The 19,463-nt window shown below is 40.7% G+C and overlaps 1 protein-coding gene across 3 annotated transcripts; it reads right to left on the bottom strand.

Annotated features, from left to right (window-relative positions):
• Positions 1–444: 444 nt before the first annotated feature.
• Positions 445–19,256, bottom strand: LOC125393509 (uncharacterized). 3 transcript variants are annotated; one of them, XR_007229823.3, is made up of 7 exons: positions 19,155–19,256; positions 16,291–16,433; positions 15,237–15,561; positions 12,497–12,683; positions 4,785–4,963; positions 1,544–1,741; positions 445–1,026 (listed from the first exon to the last, which is right to left on the bottom strand). XR_007229823.3 is itself a non-coding variant. In XM_087896760.1 (6 exons), the coding sequence occupies exons 3-5, from the start codon at positions 15,538–15,540 to the stop codon at positions 1,660–1,662; spliced, it is 573 nt and encodes a 190-aa protein (XP_087752886.1). In that variant the 5' UTR covers positions 15,541–15,561; positions 16,291–16,433; positions 19,155–19,256; the 3' UTR covers positions 445–1,026; positions 1,544–1,659. The 3 variants fall into 3 exon arrangements, 1 of the variants encoding a protein (XP_087752886.1); XR_007229829.3 differs by having other exon boundaries at positions 4,785–4,906; XM_087896760.1 differs by lacking the exon at positions 4,785–4,963.
• Between the last annotated feature and the right edge of the window lie 207 nt (positions 19,257–19,463).

The raw sequence follows: 19,463 nt of genomic DNA, 5'->3' as shown, positions 1-19,463 counted from the left end.
GTCTTAAATAAATGTATTAAAGACCCCTCCAGTCTTAAATAACATTCTTAAAAGAGCCATAGTGAAAAAGGCTACTATGCTTTCCATGATCACACGTGTTCACTGAACCCAGACCTAGTTTTCACCAACATCTGGACTAAGTAGAAATTTGTAATGCAGAAATGAACTCCCTAAAGGGGTCTCCAACAGCAGGGACATGCACAGTTTGGCATAGCACAAGTTGGTAACTAGGAATTCCTCATGACCAGGACTTTGGCAGTGAGACAATCCATCCAATTACAGGTCAGTCCTAGAACTGAAGTTACTAGTTAGATTAGAGCTGCTCTTTACTGAAGAATAAAGCAACAACGTTTTAAAATTAAAATAAATAGTTTAAGAATTTTCATCAAGTCACTTAGTAAACAGTGAAGCGCCATACTCAAAGACCACGAGAAACGCATCATATAGGTACAGCACTGTTTATTTAACAAGGTTCAAGCAACACTATTCATTTCTCAAACAGCACACAGTGTTATTGACCGTTGGTATTGGCAGCTTAATTAAGAAGTCTGTTGATGATGTTTTAAAGGGAGTTGGCACATTTTCAATTACATGGACAATACTCAAGACAAAGATAGCCATTGTTGGCTCATCCATATTGAAACAGGTCACAGACACAGCATACAATGTCCAGTGTCTCTAATATCTTAACACTGGAAAAGTTATGACATATTCTCAAGTAAGATACAAATTTTTAGGAAAAATGTATAGTGATTTAAGCTATAGGATACAACAGATGAATACTTTTAGAAATTGTTCATCCAGATTTTCAAGATGCTTTGCCAGATGTTTGTTGCTCTCTGTCCAGTATTGGATCTTTGAGTCCAAACTCCCAAATTTTATCTGCATTTCTGTCTTCTCCTCACTGGTATCTCATGCAGAGTGATAGCCTTGAGCACATAGGGAGTAGATGCCTGTAGAGAAAACAGGTAACTCACCGTGCAGCCTCCAGAGAGCAATATTGGTTTTCCAGCAGACAACTTACACCTATAAGAAAAAGTAGAATTTAATTCAAATTAGTTCAAAGCATTATGCCTCTAAAGTTTGCTAAATATTTGTGGAATAAATAAAATATACTTTATTTCAGCACTGAAAAATAATAAAACCGTAAAATATTAAAATGTCTTAAATTCCCCAGATTGTTTTGCTATTGTTGTGCTATGTTCTATTTTGTTTCTCATTAAGGAAGTTTAAAATATTTACAGAATATGTTTTTCTATTTATTTGTTTCTTGTATTAGAGAAAACTTTAATTATGAGCAGAAGAAAGAGCTATGCATCCTGAAACCAATTGCAGCTTCACTGGGGGCAGACTCAGCACCTTATATGCCTCCTCATTTTCTCTCCCATCTTTTTAAAGGGAATCCCACATAGTAAGCATTCAATTAACTTGAAAGGTATTGGATGTCTCAGTCCATATCAATTTGGAGGAGCTACATTGATTAAGAAGCAGCTAAGATGGGGATACACTCAGTTGCAGTTGATTTCAGGCAAGTGAGGCATACCATACAGGAGACTTCCTTTACAAAACTTTACTAACGAATGGCTTGACCACTGGCATTCTAAACCTCTTGATTCGTTTCCATTTTGCTGACTGTAACATGATGAGCCTCCAGTGGTTCTATTTCCAACCAAAATGGTATGAAGGTCGGTTTGAAGTCTGTACTCTGTGACTGTCTGACACAGTCCAGGAGGCAGTACGTCTGTGAACAAAATAGGAACCAATTATTTATCCATCTCTTGCTGAGAAGAACCTTCAGAAATGCCAAAGTTGGCCTTTTGCTGATCATTAAAATGAATGTGACTCAACATTTCAAAACATAATGAGAATTATCTATGGTGGTAACACTGTTTAAATCTTTCTTTTCCTACTTTGAACAATAATTCTCAATTCCATCCCAACCCCAGTGCAAATCCAAGCTTAATAAAATCAGAAATCTTGCATCCCAAGCATTCCCTAACTGATAAACATTCCATATTGTCTGTTAACCCTTGAGGTCTCATTCCCGAACTTTTCATGAATAGTAAAGGCTCTGCTGGCAGTCTGCCATATTGTTCGGTGTAGATGGCTGAGAACTCACAACTGCCACCAGTAGAGAAGCCAGAGTTAATGGCATCATCAGGCAGAGGCACGTGTTTAACAAAGTTCTTACCCATCAGGCAAGCAGAGGCCGGGTCTAGTCTGAATACTTGATACATATCAATTGTCAGTTGCAACATGAACAGCCTCCTGAGAGCAATCAGCAGGAGTCAGCAGTGGCCCCCATAGGGATTGCTATCACGCCTCTTCACACACACCAATAACAGTATCTTGGACTAGGAAAGATTGATATCTTTTTCTCTCTTTTTTCTTTTATTGAAAATGGATTTTTTCCTACAATATATTCTGATTATGGTTTTCCCTCCCCCAACTCCTCCCAGATCCTCCCCACCTTCCTCCTACCCAAATCCACATTTCTTTCTCTCTTCTTAGAAAACAAACAGGTATCCAAAAATAAAATAAAACAAAACTGAAATAGGACAAAATAAAGAAAAAACAGGAAAAAAAAGCCAAAGAAAAAGCACAAGAAACACGTATAGACTCAGAGATACACATGTTCACACACACATAAATCCCATAAAAACCAGAAACTAACACTTATACAAAGGACTTTAAATGTAAAAATAAAAATCTATGTATCCCCGTGCTCTCTGAATAAGAGTCTAAGAAGCCACAATCAAGTTTAGCTTCAACAGTATTTTGTTTACTAATTCACCTTATTTGTATATTTTAAATAGACCAAAGAACTTATGTTCATCAAAACTTCTAAACTCTATCAAAACTAAAAAAAAATCTAAAGAAATAAAGTTCTTTAAGATTCATGCAACAAACAAGCTATGTGACTTGAGAATCATTTTGGGTTCTACCATCTTGGTCTGTTTTATCAAACTTGTTACCAAACCTACACACCTTTTAACTTGAAGTGTCTTTTTGTTTCAACACTCTTCCCTCTTTGGTCTTGGCCTGTCCTCAAAAGCCTGACTTGTGACAATCCTGGCTAACCTAGGGGACCTTTGTTGTCATCTTCACTCCTGCCAAGAGGTTCTGCCCCACTATGACTATAAGCTGAGTGCCTGGAGTCTCCATTTAAAAGGCCTGCTGCAACCTCCAAACCCTCACCATCACTGCAGGCTGGAGAGAAGTCATCTCAGATCACCATATGCAGTGAGTGGAACTTCTCTGGCCACAATGTTACGGAATTGTATACAATGCTTTTCTTTCACCGTTAGGTAGGTTGGCCTATTTGTCAAAATGACTTCTGCCATCACTAACTTTCCTCTTTCTAACAGCACAACTGGGGTCCTGACAGTCTTCTCTAGATTCTGTTCTGTGATGGGATTCAGCTCTGTTAAGGCAGCCCACTCAATGATATCACCACTTCTGACTCCAAGTCCCCTGCTACCTTCAGCCTATTAGGCCCACCTCCTGCTAAAATGAACCTCCTTGGAAACCAATCCCTGACTGAATTCTCGAATGAGCACATTCTCTTGGGCCCTGAGGCTTCCACCAGGTGGAGTGAGGCTTGGCCCTGGCCATGACTGACCTAGCTTTGCTCTGCTCCCACACATGGAAGCCTAGGCTCAGCTTAGATAAATTACACTGTTTTTATGAAATGAATGCATAGGAACATTTATTCATCACTTGCTATTTTATTCTGACTTCACTCCATAAAATAGTAATGGAGCTAACATTGACTTTATTTTTATTAAAAAAAAAAAAAACACTCTAGCACTGGCAGACAGCTCAGTTGGTAAAGCACTTTCCTTGCACGCACAGGGACCTCACTGTGGATCCCTAGAAGCCACAGACTAGTTCAGCCACAGTTGTACATGCCTGCAATCCCAGAGATGGGGGACTTCACAAAACAACTACCCAATCTGACTTGGTGAAGTCCCAAGGCAAAGACAGACCTTGTCTCCAACAAAGATGATGGGAGAGCTTAAAGACCACCGCCCGAGGCTGCCCTCCAACATTTACATGCATATCATCTTTGTGCACATCACATACATATATGCACCCAGGAACACATACACAAACAATAAGTGAAGAATCTGGCATGGATCCCTGTGCTCTAACTCCTACCTGGGTCCTGAGATTATTCACTTTCCTGTTTTTTTTTTTACTACACTGAGACTGATCCACAGACCTCTACAATTCTCAGGATCTCTATTCACAGAATCTTTTCCGAAGATTTTTACCCTTTGGCACTCCACTTATAATCTAAAAAGCTCACTGGAAACACGTCTAAGCTAAACCATCCCTTATTTGGATCCCTCTGGAATCTGCACTATGCAGTTGACTCCTTGTTTCTCACTATCTAGTATGGTAACTCGCTGGATAGACATTAGTTCTCTAAGAACTGAGAGAAAAGTCATTTTGCGTTCTTGGTGCTGACCTCTAGAAGCAGGAGATCAAAGTTCCACCCCATCTTCTCACTCCTCCCAGCCTCAACTAGCCTGCCTCTACGTATTAAAAGACATAGTGTCCCTGAATCAAATACTGACCCAATAAAGCCTCTGTAAGCAGGTGAAGCTTGGGAATAGTGAGGCAAAAGATTAAAGCCTTTACTACTGTGGCCTATAGTCTCTATGATTTTGTTTCTATCCATCTCTTCAGATGGTTTGTTTCTACTTCCACGTAGCCAGTGTGATAAAACTCAGGACTGCCTCCCACTTAAGACAGACACCACTGTGGTATTCACCTACCTTCTCCCAGATAAGCTCTGGGATAGACTAAAAATCTAGGATGTGAAGAAAGATCCAGGAAAGAGGGACCCCGGAGACTTAAATGTATACAAACACAGGCTGGTCAGCCGGGTCCAAGGAATCTGAAGAGACACACAAGAAGAATTCCCTCTGTTTATCTCTTCCACGTTCCTGTGGCCCTAAGAAACATGTTGCCAAGGATCAGAGGGTCTGTCTCAATTCAACTAATATTCAATCATCATTTTAATAAATATGTATTAGTTGTTTTTTCTGTGGTAAATAGTAAATATCTGAACTTTATGAGAATACACCAAGAATTCTGAAAAGCTAGCGTTCTCGACCACAGCTGTTCCTGGTTCACATACTGAACGCACATCTCACTCAGAACTTGGAGAAATGTTTTCTTCTATGAAGCCAGTTCTGTAAGTGCACATTTTTGACAACATAAATCTTTAAGTCTGAGATCTTTTGGGGATCGTGGATGTAAGCAAGACAAATCCTGGGGGCTTTTGCAAGCCTTCCTGCCAAAGGGGAAAGCCAGTGGACTTGGTGAGTGCACATTTGCATCAGCACTTGCAGATGGCCAGAATTTGCTGTAGAATCATGTAATATTCATGACATTCCACATATTTTGAATATTTCAATATATCATACACATACTACATACATATATACATAACCTTGATAATATATGACTTAAAAAGAAATGGAGAGTGAATCCAGGCATATCATAAAGTCATAAGATCCTTTGTTATATGACCAGATCTATGAACAGAACATTTACTTTGAAACAATGCTTTTTTAACAAGGGTGACAGAAATTGCTAATTGTTCCCTTTTTCCTCACATGTTAAGAGGTCCATGGCTCTAAAGGTGACTTTAGATCTTTCAGACACCAGGTAATGTGAACAGGCAGCAGGAGGGCTCTTTGAGGGAGCACTTACATACCTTCAGATATATTAGTGAGGCAATATTCAGGTATAGCAAATGAATAAAGATACATTTTCTATGTTTTCCTTCACTAACAGTTAAAACGTAGGCAGTCCTGGGAAGGTGCAGTATCCCCTTATGTTGGAGTGCCCCTTCTATCGGTGCTGGGGCTTCTTAGGCAACATGCAAGTCAGGCTGCTCTGAAAACCACAGCACTATAGCTTCAGTTTGAACTTTAGGGCCGTCCAACTTTGAACAAACCGCTTAAACACTATAGAGTGGTTTCTTCTTTGTTTGTCTTACTATACCTACTCCATAGGATGATTGTTAGCAATGTGAAACTGCATTTTGTTGTTGTTGTCCTGAGGATATCCCCAGCTTCTAATGCAAGGCTTACATACAGTAAATACTCAGTGAATAACCATTATATCTGAACTCTCAGGTGTGTCCAGCCTAGGAAAATAATGCCATAGTTTAGCAGCCATTCCAACAGACATGTCATATGATACAAGTAGTAACATGATATATGCTGCAGGGATCTCTTGTTTGCCTCATGTCAATAATACAACCTGTCAAAAGATTTATTTTTCTGACTCATGAGTTTATATATTAAGTAACTCAGCTTAAACCACTGATTGTCGACTTAATGAACTAAAGACATTTAAAATATGCATTGATTCTTTATTTATTCTATGTGAATATCTATACAAGAGTTTATGTATGTGCATCATATACATCCAGGTGCTTGCAGGTGCAAGAAGAAAGTATCAGATTCCTTGGAAATGGAGTTGTAGGAAGCTGTCAGCAGCCCAGTGTGTATGGTGGAACCTGAACCTGGATCCTCTGCAAGAGCAGCAGATACTTTTAATCATCAAACATCTTTCTCTTCCGTAACAACCTTTTAATGATACACTTAACTTTGTCAGTCCTCAAAACCAGAGGCACGTAGCCACAATCCTGCCCCTATTTTTTCCTACAAGTTATCATTACCAGTTTCTGTTGTTCATGCATAATGCATAAAACCTGTTTTTTATAAAGTGTTTATGGCTGTGAATTTGTATTGCCATGGTACAGAATCTCAAGTAACAATTCTTCTGGCATTGCAAAGAAAGTTGGCATCTTATGAATCTACAAAAATAGCATGGATGAGAGTTTTCAGTAAAATACATTTCTCTCCTATTGAAGAGCTCTTAATAAGCAAGCATGTCTGACGGCTGCCATTTTAGTGTCAGTGAGATCCACTTACCAGGACCAGAGTAATCAGTCAATGGGGGAAGGATAGATCATAGTCTCTATGCAGCACATGGCAATGTTAAAATCTCAGCATGGACCGGTTTTCTCTCCAAATGAATGTTATAACGCTAGTGGCCGATACAGACTTTTGACTACTTGTGTACAAAGTTCCATTTCTTTCTAACTAATATAAAGTTCTTTGGTTAAAAGACACAAAGATTATACAAACTTAATTGTGCAGTATTTTTCATCTAACTCTAATCCTAATGCCTATGTTTGTTTTAAATATTCTTTCTCCTTTTAATCTACTTATTTAAATAGACACTACTATTTCACTATATCTGTCACTCACATATTGAAACTGATTCCTCAGTTGGAGATTATACCTAAAGCACATTAAGTATGAAGATGAACTGAAAACGAAAATCTGGATGAGTAGAGAGTCAAAAGAATGGATAACTTTGGACTGGAGAGGTGATTCGGGAATTAAGAGTTCATGCTGCTCCTGCAAAGGACCCAATTCAGGCTCCCAGCACCCATATCAGAATGCTCTCACAACCAGCTGTGACACCAGCTCCAGAAGGTCCTATACCTTCTTCTGACCTCTGTGGGCACCTACACACACTTGAACATACTTACACATAGGCACACTCACACAGACACAGACACACACACACACACACACATTATTAAAAATAAAAATCAATCTTCCAAAAAGGAATGAAGAACTTTCAACACATCACAAGACTAGCAGCCGCAGAAACGAGAGAGTTTACTACACTGTTGCTGAGCTGACCACATTGGGGTCATAATTTCATGTAGTCATCAAGAGAGCCTTGGAGTAGATATGGCTTGAATTTGAATTTTGTTCTGTTCAAAATGCATGTTGAAATTGAATTGCCATTGTGATAGCATCAAGAGGTGAGCCTTTTAAAAAGTGTGTAGTGTTTGTTTGGAGGGAATTCATCTTCAGGGTGGGGCTGGAGCTAGCATGAAGATGTTTGACTCCTTCCTCTCTCCTCAGAAGCTGTCTCCTGTCCTCTCCCTCCTCTCTTTGTCTACCATGTGGCAAAGAAGCAAAAAGATCTCTATTAGTTCGACTTGGAACTCAGTGTCTACACCAGGCTGTGAATCAAATAAGTAATCTTCATTTTTCTTCCTATCCTCCATCACAATTTTTACAGTTTTACCCCCAGCCTATTGAAGACCACTTGCAAAGACCTGTCCTCTTACTCCTGGAGACTCTGCTGAACCTGAGTGGTGAAACTTCCATCACTCCTGAGAATTTTCTCAGTTCACATCTGATAGTCTGTCCTCATTCCTTTCTGTCAGACTCTTAATGCCCAGAAACACTTTCTACCCAGGATCCCCAGTGGTCACATCTAGCAGGGACTCTGAAGCACTCCCTAACATGCAAAACACTTTCTTAAGATTCAGAGGGGTTACCTAAAACAAAAGAATGAAACACCCACCTTAAAAAGACAATACCAGATATCAACACCTAGAATCACAATCATCCAAATTCTTGATGCCTAAACACCAGCACAAAAGATACAGTAACAGCCAAGACAATATGCCTTCCTCAGAAACCAGTAATTCCAGTACTATAGTCCAAAAGAAATGCAATAGAGCTGAAGTACAAAACAAGAACTTCAAGAAAACTATTATGAATACGTTCAAGGACCTCAAAGATAATAGTAATAAAGACCTTAAAGAAATCTGTGAAAATACAACAGTGCAATGAAATAAGCTGGGGGAATAATCTTGACTGCATTGGCACTTTCAGAACAGGACACCAAGCAGCACAGGCACTAAGAACAACGATTAATGAATGGGATCTCCATAAAACTGAAGTTTCTGCAAAGCAAAGGGCACCATCATTTGGACAAAGTAGCAGTCGTCAGAATAAAAAAAGCTGTTTACCAATTACTTGTTTTATCAAGGTCTAATATTTAATTTAAATAAAGAACTAAAAAATCAGTTGATGGTTCCTCAGGAAGCTAGAAATAGATCCACTTCAAGATTTAGCTATATTCTTGGTCATATACCCAAAAGGACTCTACAATCCACCAAAGAGACACTTGCCCAACCACATCAGTTTTCAACAAGTGTGCTGCAGTCTGTATGAACAGAGAGGTTAGGACTGGGTGGGAGGAGGATTTCCCAAGGAAGGGAAACCAGTTATGGGGAGACAAGGGAGGGTGGGATGAGAGGATTAAATGAAGAAGGGGAAGAAAGAGGGGAGTAAGGGAGGGAATACATGTAGGGACACTGTTATTCCTTATGCTCTCTCTGGTCCCTTTAAGGGTTAACCACGCCCACTTCTAGCCACTTCTGACCTCATCGCCATCTTGACTTTCCTCTTTTCTGTCCATCTCTTGTCATGTGCACACGTGTTTTCTGTCTCTCTCTATGTTTGTCTCCATGTCTTTATGTCTCCCTTTCTTTAAGTAATAAATGTTTACCTTTATGTCTAGCCTTATGTCTGTTTACTATTATCCGCCGCACCTGCCTGCCTGACTCTCCCCTGCTGCATGACGGGACCAGCTCTGCCCCCGCAGGTAACCTGTACTGCTCTGGCGGCAGCTTCTGCCTGGCTTGTAGGCCGCTCAGGGCACTCCCAACATCATATTATTTTTAAAGAACAATAGACACCTAATGCTAAAGTACCATTTGTGCCATCATATGGAAATCTAGTGCATAGAAACTTCTTAAAAAATATACATATATGAATGAAATCTAAATGGAACTACCAAACAACAGGGGAGCCCTAACTAGTCTTTTCTTACCACCAAATGGAGCTTCCAGGGCCAGAAATGGATTATATCTAATAAAGCTGTTTGCCAACGCCCCATGGAAACCCCCAAACAACTCAGCATATTGCCATGGATTTGGGTTGCTCTCCACAAACTTATAGTAAGGCTCTGTTGCTGAAGACAACATCTACATAATTCCCTGACGATGGAGAAGTAGAGCCAGAACCTAACTAGAGCTCTCCCGTCCCCCACCCCTGCCTCCGACTGACTAGTGTCGGCAGTAGTGGAAGGACTACGTGCAAACACCAACATAATCACAAACACTTTGATCTACAGTGTTGACCTGCCTGTAGGACACACTGGTTCAATAATTACCCAAAAGTTATAGGAGTTACCAACCACTATCTGTTTGGAACTAAGGCCCACTCCACTCCATGAGACGAAACCCACACCTGATTCTTCTCAGGTAGCCAAGAACCTGAAACAACACAGGTGTGAACCTAGGGAGAAACAGTATACCATTGTTCTGACTAAATTGGTATAACGTGAAAATGACTCCTAACAACATTCTACTATACCTATAGATCAGTATCTAACCCAGTCATCATCAGAGAAGTTTCCTCCCGAAGTAGATGGGAACCAATACAGAACCCCACAAATGTGCAATGTGCAGCGAGTTAGAGAATATAGAACACTCAGGTCTAAATGGGATGTCTTCATCAAACCCTTCCCTCAAAAAGACTGTAAACCAGAGGAAATAGAAGACACCAAGGAAACATGCCTTATAGATGTAATAGGACAGAAGCACATGTGATCTGGCAGAGGCTGTAGCAGCATACACGGGGCGTGCACAGGTCCAGGCCAGATGGGGTGGCAAGAACTAAGCAGGGAACTGGACATAAGACCTCATTCCTAACAAAGAAGTGCTTTCAAATTGGTAACTTCTCCAAAGGAAAAGTCAGTTTTCTGCAGTGTAGTCTTACAGGATATAAAAATCACATGTAATCGGAGATCCCATGTCTAGAAGTAGATGGCCAACACAAAATAAACTCAATGGTACTTTTGGAAGTGTTTTTTCTCATAATACTTAGCTTAGACTTTTTTTAACCTTAGTGATCTTTTGCTTATATATTATTGCTTCTGATCATGTGTTTTTATGGGTTCTGTGTCAGTGTGTATGTGTTTCTCATATATTTTCTTTCTTTTCTTTTTGTTTTATTCTAGATTGACTGATTTATTTTATGTGTCTGTTTGTTTTCTAAAGAAGAGAAGAAGATATAAAGATGGATAAATGCCTGGTGAGGTGGAGAGGAACTGGAGGAGATAGGGAAGAGAAACTATAAGCAGAATTATCATATGGAAAAATTATTTTCAATAAAAAAGAACAAAAAAATTAATTAACTAAAAAATAATCACATGCTAGCATCTGGATATCCAACTTTAAAGCTTTAATGATGGTTAAATTTCTGTTCCTTGTAAATTATCCAGTCTCAAGCACCATAACCAGAATAAAATGGGTTTGACTTCTTGTCTTTATAAATTAAAAACCAAGTTGAGATTTGATCAGTAGTGACTTGCTTGGGATATACAACTTCCTCTATAACTGGGTTTGACTTAGTGCATAGTTCTGCTTGCTACAACTATGGTTTTCTTTATCTCAGTAAGAAGAATATTACCAGTAAAGCACAAACTCAGGTGAAATTACTAAACTCCTACTTAATCGAAGAAACTTGCTTTAGTCAAAACTGGGAAGTATTTGAAACAACTTACCACTTATTTTAGGAAGACAATAATTACCTAACCCTCATGAAATAACATCTTCATTTCGGGCACTTTCTATGTATTAAAGAAATGCTTCAGAGCCACCTCATAAAACAGGTAACTATCTCTACTTTACAGATCGGGAAATGCCTGGAGAAGCCGAGGTCACACGGCTGGTGAGGAGCCCAGACTTTGCACTCTGCCTTCCTGCCCCACTACCTCATTACATCTCTTACAAGGCCTTTCTCTAAAGGGCCTAAGAGTCTGCTTTTTATAGTAATGGTGCCATCCCCCTGCAGTTTTATTTGTACTATTTATTAGCCCAGCAAAGCTTTAGTTCAGGCACAATGCAAAAGTAAACTTTAACCCAAGCCCTGCCCTCATTTTCATAAATTCTAATTTTAGTGAGGTCCATGTTAATGGCTTTTACTGTATATGGAAAAGAGTTTAATAGTCACTTAGCCCTGCTCTATCTCCATTAGCCAATCTAAAAAGCCACACAAAGGTGAAGGAAGGAAGAGCAGTGACCTCAAAACTATAATAGATAAGGAGTGCCTGTAATTTATACTTCGGCAAAAAGTCAGAATAAAATGATCAATCCATAACAACAAACTCAAGCCTACATGTTTAAGTGTTCTATTTATCAATTAGAGAAAATTAACCTAATCAGATGCTCATATTAAGGATTGTACCCTTAGTGAATCAGCAATTATAATTAAAAGTCCATTTCAAATCTCTTTGGTGTGCAGTGAGATGATTTAACACAGCCAGACTGCTTGATCCTTTTCATGGTGTTGTATAAATGAGCACATCACATGATCGGTCCTGCCTGTTTAACATGGCTGTATCTGCTACTCCTGCTGCCCTTGCTTCTAGTGCAGACATGTTTCCATGTGTATACTAGAAACGTACACAGAATGTGACAGCCCCTCAAGCACATGTCTGCAGCCCTGGTCCCACTGATCCTACAACTAGATCCATGATATAAAAGTCTTAGCCACACTGGTAAATATTCTAAATTAATCATACATACCTTTGGAGTAGGGCACTTTCAGAATTCAAAATTTCACAGTTATGTGAAGCTACACCAAGTTTCATCTTTTCTTGAGGATATTTTGTGTTGAGCCTCTCTGCAAAGAAGCAGGCTTGGGACACTGCAAAGCAATTCCGGAGAAGGGCGGCCTTTCTTGTCTTACAAGCCTGAGATGGAGTGAGGTCATCTGGAATCAGACAGGATTCTCAATAGGGCCTTATCAGCTTCCCTGGTCAGTTGGCTAAGGACTACTATGAGCAGCACTTTAGCTGTCCTGGACATGTGTGCTAAATTAATCCCCCAAAGCCACTTTATATAAAGTATAATTTTTTCCAGTATATAGTGTGCAGTATTCCAACCACCTAGGATTTCTACAGTTTGACAATCTCTCATCTTCTTTTGCATGATTGCCTTCTAACTCACCTGGTCAGAGCTTCACAACTACTACAGCCTGTTAGAGTGCTCTTTGGTCTCAGGCGTTGTGGGTAAAGAAGGTGAAGTTGTATCTCTAGGTTTTTCAAAGTCAAGGCAAGAAGAGGAGATCCTTCCATTGGGGCAGTTCAAACCTCTGAGATCTCAGAACCCTTTCCAGCCTATGAACTCCTGCTGGTCAATTAATTAATTAATTAAGAAATTGAGTCTTGTGTGAGATAACAGAAATTCCATTTAGAAGAGTCTGATATCAGAAATTAACAAAAATAAAAGTGCTACCATGTTCACTGCAGTAAAACTGAAGAGATAATACATAAAATGAAACAGGACACTAGAATGTACCCCTTATTGCTGACTGAGGCCCGTGCAAGCGGTGGGTTAGCCGTGAAGCTGAAACCCACCTGTGTTACAAACTACATAATTGAGCCATCTTGGTAAGATGGGCAATGTGGGCCCCGACCGTTAGAGATAATGTATGGTTTTCTTTGGTAGGAAAGGAAGCCGGACCCCATGTAAAAAGTGTGACTTTACTTGAGCTGGCCCAGGCAGCCATCACAAATTTTCCAAATGGCTAATCTACTCCCTTCTGTGGCAGAGTCAAGGCAGCTGCACCCAGACTACACAGCGTTAAAGAGCTTTCTTGTTGTTTACAAAGAGGCCAGCAACACAGCAAAAATGAAAATTGAAGAGACCGAATGGATTACAGCAAAAGCCTAAAGGCCCTGGGAAACACTGGCTCTAAGTGTGGAGCCTTCACGTGGAGAGTGAGCAGCAGCAGCTCAGGAGAGCGGTGCTCACAGCGCGGCGAGGGTGTAGTGGAAAGACGGGTGAGAGCTACGGCTTCATCTAGAGCACGGAATCGTGCAAAACTTAGCAGAAACCAGGCCTACTTGCAAATGGTTTTTTTTTTTTTCGAAATTTAAAACTTAAGAAATGTTGTGACTTGGTATGTACAAGACATTTAGATTAGTATGCGTGTATGCGTACATGCATCATTCACCCTCGTGTGTCTGTGTGGTTCCCATACTCCTTTGTCTTCAGGCACTCGGAGAGTAATGCTTTTCCTTAAGCGGAGTGCTTTAAGCTTGACTGGCCTTCTGCACTGTTTTGTTCTGGCTACCATTATACCACATTCCCCAAGTCACAATGCAGCAGAAAGTAAAATCCAAGCGACCAAATAAATTGGAGGAGAGATTTATGCTCTAAAAATCTGGCTCCGGACTTTTGTCTGACAGTGACTAACTTCCTCACTGGAAACGCTTCTGGGGAAAGTTCCCACTGATCCGTTTCAGTGCCAGGGTTTCAGGGGCCGCGGAAGTCCTAGAAAGGCAGACAAGGCTCCTTCTGCTGAACAGATCTGCCTGGAGTTAAAAGAACTTGAAACGCTCCCCGCCTATCAACCGCCCCCGAAGTTATATCCTTTATCAGATTTTAAAGTTACTCCAAGCCTCCTTGTGGTTCCAAGTTCCTCTGCCGGGTTAGCTTCACAGGGCTGCCCTCTCCTCACAGCGTTTGACGTCATCTGGGCTTTGCAAACTGTGTGTTTCAGTCCCTGCTCAGGCTTCCCAGCTGCTATTAAAGTTATACTGCATTCGGCTAAGTGTGGAGGCTGGCACCAGAGAGGATCCATAATGGTGATTATCATGCAAATCAGCCTCCCGCAAGTCAGGCTCCTCCGTGGAGGCCTCGCAGCTTGGCTTCCCCCAGTGCCGCCCCATTGTCCCCAGGATAAAGCTAACCGCTCGGCTGCTGACATAGGACAGCACCGAGATGGGTTCTCCTGACAGAGATTAGTGGCCAGCGATGAATCTTTCACTTGGAGTAGAAATATGATTTTATTTAAGAAAATAACCATCCATAATTGGGCTTCTGTCGCTTTAAATTTTAATGGGGAGAGTACTGTGGAGGCTGTGGAACTTTAAATTACGGCTTTCAGAAGCGTCTCACTGAATCTTTCAATTATTCTCTGTAAGTACTTTCTCAAAGCATGTGCCACCATGACATTGATATCACAATTCAAATCTAAATTCAAAACTGACTGCAAGGCTATGAGCTATGTGCTGGCGTGCAGGCTGACTCGTTTTATCTCTGAACATCTGACGAGGCGAATCTAGAGGCGCTCTCCCAGAGCCCAGCCAGCTGTTTGCCAAATATTCAAATACCCTGGCATGCAGGAGAGCTGTTCACATTTCCCCACATCAAAATTAACGACGACCCCCTATTTCCCCATTAGTTTCTGGCTCACCTACATCCTTTCTCGCAGGCCCGCCTGCCTCACTCTGCTAAGTGCTGTTCGATGCTCGCTCACCTCTAGGTTCCCGACTCCAGCCGTGGACCCAGTGTGTGCGGCGGGGCGTCAGCCAGTTCAGACAAAACCACGGGGAGCAGTTTCTAGCCTGTGTTTCCTTGAAGTGGATCTGAAAGGGTGGCTGGGCCGATACTTGCTGCAGTCTGAGTATAAAGACAGGGAGTACATGGCTCTCCTTAAAATGCATCATTAAGCTGGAGCAGAAAAATGGACCTGGAAAGACCACAGCAGAGCAAAGCGGAAGGCTTTCCTTTCTTCTACTTTGGAGTCTTAACTTCCTTGTTATATACCCATTTTCTTTCATTTTCGTTCATCGTTTTAGTATCTGCATATTAAAGCAAGCCAACAAAATGAATCCATTTAATTATTTATAGGTCTAACTGTAGACTTTCAATTATTCCAAAATGTGTCCCTGACCTCAGCCTATGCAATTCCAAGTTTACAACTGTAAACAACTAAATCCAGCTGCCCTCCTGAGTACAACGAAAGACACTCCATCTCCTCCCTCACATGTTAAAGGTCCCGAAGCAATTTTCCTCAGCAAGCCTCCCTAGCAACAACTGGGAGGATACTGCAGATTTTAAAGCATGCTGTACTTGGGGAGTTTAGAGCAGAGCCGGACCCAGGTGCTATTGATGCCGGACAATAGCCTCCACCCTTAGGGCTGCTTACATTTCCTGAAGCTGGACATCAAATCCAGGTGGAATTGGGAGGGACACTTTTTTTATTCCTTCTTGAAAAGCAACTTCTTGACGTGTTCATTTCCTGTAATGTGTTCATACTCGGACAGAAGCGGCGCAGCAGGAATGCTTTCAGGGCACATCGAGGGGGAAGCAGCTCTCACTGGAGCCAGGAATGCCAGATGTCAAATGAACCAACTTGTGCTACAGAGAATTCTCCTCCGTGCAAGATACAGGGGACATCAAAAATATGTCTGAGGAGAATTCCTGAGATGGGGCCTTTTCTTAGCTTATGTATAGCCAGGTAGGAAGTCATTCATTTTAAAAATAATATTAATAACAAAAGGAGTGGCACACAAAAGCACAGAAATTACCTGAGAACCAGACAGAGTGATGGGATTCCAGTTCTGCCAGGGAAGATCTTCCCAGTCGCCAGTTTATCACATTTCCTGAGAACAGGACCCTGCGTAGCTTCCCAGTCAGATCCGGCTAGCACACAAAGGTGATTTCTAAAATACTAACCATGGAGAGAAAGAAAAGTTGCTAAGACTTGCATTGGTTTTCAAGACACAAGTGCTACAGTTACAATTCTGCTGTGTTTGAATAGTTAAGGCTTGAAGTGCTTCCAACCTAGAAATTGTTTATTCAAACCTGTGCTGTGCTCTTGTCTGCTGTGCAGTAGATCTCAATGAGCCAGCTTTGGTTGAGCAGTAGTCCTCACACTGCAGGATTTCTATGCAGACAGCCCGGCTCTCACCGAAAGGTTTTCTGCCTTGCTAAGGTTCCTTCCCCTCTACAGCTCTACATAGCTTCTCTTCTCCCAGAAAAAATCTACCTATCAGACTTTGTTCTTTTGTTTGTTGTTTTTTGTTAATTCCTCTTCCTCATTTCTACCCTCATTGAACTCTAAATCAAAACAGGGTAAGAGGGAACATCAGAATCACCTGGAGGAAATTGCTTAAACATCCATCACAGTTGGGGAAACATTAATACATTTTCCACTCACTCGTCATTTCTGACTGGAAGAAATAGTCTTTCTTCAGAGATGGGGAAAGAGAGCTGAAGATCTTTGTAATGACCTCCGCTAGCAATAGTACCTCTTGTGCCTAAGACTTACCTATCTGTATATGGATGACTTCAAAAATAATACTTGAACCCAGACCCACATATCTAAATGCTAGTTTACAGACGGCCTACTGTCTCAGACTCAACAAACAAAACATCAAAACCATCGTGCTTACTTTTACCCTTCTTTTCCTTTTCTAAGTGACCTCTGGCAGTGAAGCTGGCTGTCTCAACTGTATTTCGAAGACTCCCGCTCCTTAACATTCCCCATTCCCACCTCACATCTATCAAACCTGTCACCACATCCTTGTCCTTCTTCCTCAGGGATACATCTTAAATCTCTTGATCTATGACATACCATATCCCACCTGAGACTTTAGAGTAGCCTTCACTTGAAGCCTACTGGCCACACCCACGTGACTCATCCAAGAATACACTGCTCATAATATACAAGGCTATTTTCATAACAAACAGATCAGCTTTAAAATATTGATATATGTAATAGGTTTAGGAAAACAGTTTAGAAAAACATCTAAGTGATGCCAAGTTAACATTAAATTTTCTTTAAAAATAAACCTAAGTATAAAAATTATACAATTTAAAGAAAAATCTTTTAGGTAGTATGAGGATGTTTCTTAAGAAAATAGAAGTAGTATATGACTCAATGAAGTTTGTGGAACTTGGTATTACAAAACAGACCCAAACTCCTCAAAACGACAATGGAAGGTTGCACACCCTCCTGTCGTCTGGCACCCCTTCCCACATTCCTGTCATTGCACCTACCATCTATGGATAGCTTCCTACATAAGAAGGACACCAAACCTGCATGTTAAAATGACATTTCATTTAGTTCAAAATTCTGTGGATGAGCTAGGTTGTTCCTTCTGGACTCCCCCACTGTTCCTCACACAAGAGTGGCTCACAAGCTAACGAGGTGACTCATCATATGTTGAGTCTCTAAGACTGGGAGCAGGGCCTCAGTACTCCTCTGGGTGGCAATTCAACCCCCAGCGCCTCCATAAGGTACCCTCAGAGTTCCCATCACAGAATCACAAGATCTTTCATTCTTTATTATTTCATATTTGCTAACTTCTATTGACAAAACGTATCACAAGATCAACTCAGTCCAGCAATGGGAAGAGTGACTACCCCGTAATAGAAGGATCTGCCATGTGTCACTTCTGGGTTTATAAACAAGAGCTAAAGACCCAAGATTGCTTGTCTGACACTCATATCCCAACTTTCTTCCCTAAACATTCAAATTCATGATCTTTGCTTTCTGAGCTGAACTCCTTAGCCTTCTGAAACACTAGTTTTCTCAGTCATGTTTTATTAAATATAGTGTGTTAGAAAGTCCAGTTTTAACCTTCGTCATGACACAGCTATCTTTAGCACTATTTTGCTACCTCTCCATAACTCATTTCTTTTTGTTTATATGTTAGTATTATTACTTATTTTTCAAATTCTCTTCTTGTTTGAAAGCTTCATACACTTTTATAACACATTTTACTCATTTCATGTCCTATTCTCTTTCACATCCCTTGTCTTTCCACCAGAACCCCTCTTCTCAACAAGTGCCCCTCCTGATGTCTCTTGTATTTCAAGGTTCTGACATCTTCATTCAAAGAAAAAAAAATCAATCTTCTTCTCATATGTTCCCTTGATCTGTTGTGAATGCCTCTATTTTATCATTTGGGGAACTGTATTATAATTACTTATTGTGAACCTAAAAAGACTATCTTTGTTCCATACCAAGCATTCAATAAATATTCTGTAAGTTAAATTTATTTGAAAAGTTTCAAACAAAGAGAAAAACCTCACTGAAACAAACCTAGAACACAAGATTGAAGGTGCAACCACAGAAGAGCAGCCTCGGGAACGGAGAGAGCTAATGAGATCCATTTCAACTCCTCTGAAGGACACCAGGCAGAGATAAGCTTAAACTCAAAAGCATTTTCCTGTGGGACTGGCATGGCCTGAACTTCCAGCATAGATTTTTACAGGATCTGTAATGTCCTTATATAATTCTGGAGTCACTAGGACTCAAAATGAAGCTACCTGCATGCCCTGACCATTTACTTAACAAATTTCTTAACCTCATTTTGGTCACTGATACAGAGCAGTTTCTGTGATAATGACATCTATAATATACCGAGTACTGTGTGTGCCATACCCTTAGCACGCATCAAACCCGAGTCTCGTGTAGAAAGGGAACGGTGACCTCAAGCCTTCTTTCCCATCTGATAAGAGCAGAGAAGGAGCAAGGAGAGTGAACAGGTAAAGCTGTGCAAGCAGGTAGATGACGTCACAATCGCTTCCAAAGACTCCCACTAAGGAATGAGCTCCTTCCCATTCTGAGGTATTCAGTGGCTATTTCTAATAGCATAGGACTTGGGAAACTGCATAATTTTGCTAAGCATCAATGAGTATAAAATCAATATTTATACTTGAACTTATACAAGATTACTGGGGAGTTAGTTTT

This window comes from Myodes glareolus, chromosome 15 (genome assembly GCF_982192425.1).
Source record: "Myodes glareolus chromosome 15, mMyoGla1.1, whole genome shotgun sequence".
Lineage (NCBI taxonomy): Eukaryota > Metazoa > Chordata > Mammalia > Rodentia > Cricetidae > Myodes > Myodes glareolus.
This window is presented reverse-complemented; position numbering and strand designations above follow the sequence as displayed.

Excerpts from the sequence above, each read along its gene's own strand:
- LOC125393509 (XM_087896760.1), bottom strand. The coding sequence starts at position 15,540 with ATGAAAGAAAATGGGTATATAACAAGGAAGTTAAGACTCCAAAGTAGA. Across the intron at positions 12,684-15,236 it reads CTGGAGTCGGGAACCTAGAG|ATGACCTCACTCCATCTCAG; the intron begins GTGAGCGAGCAT and ends GTCTGATTCCAG. Across the intron at positions 1,742-12,496 it reads GAAAGTGCCCTACTCCAAAG|ACGTACTGCCTCCTGGACTG; the intron begins GTATGTATGATT and ends TTTTGTTCACAG.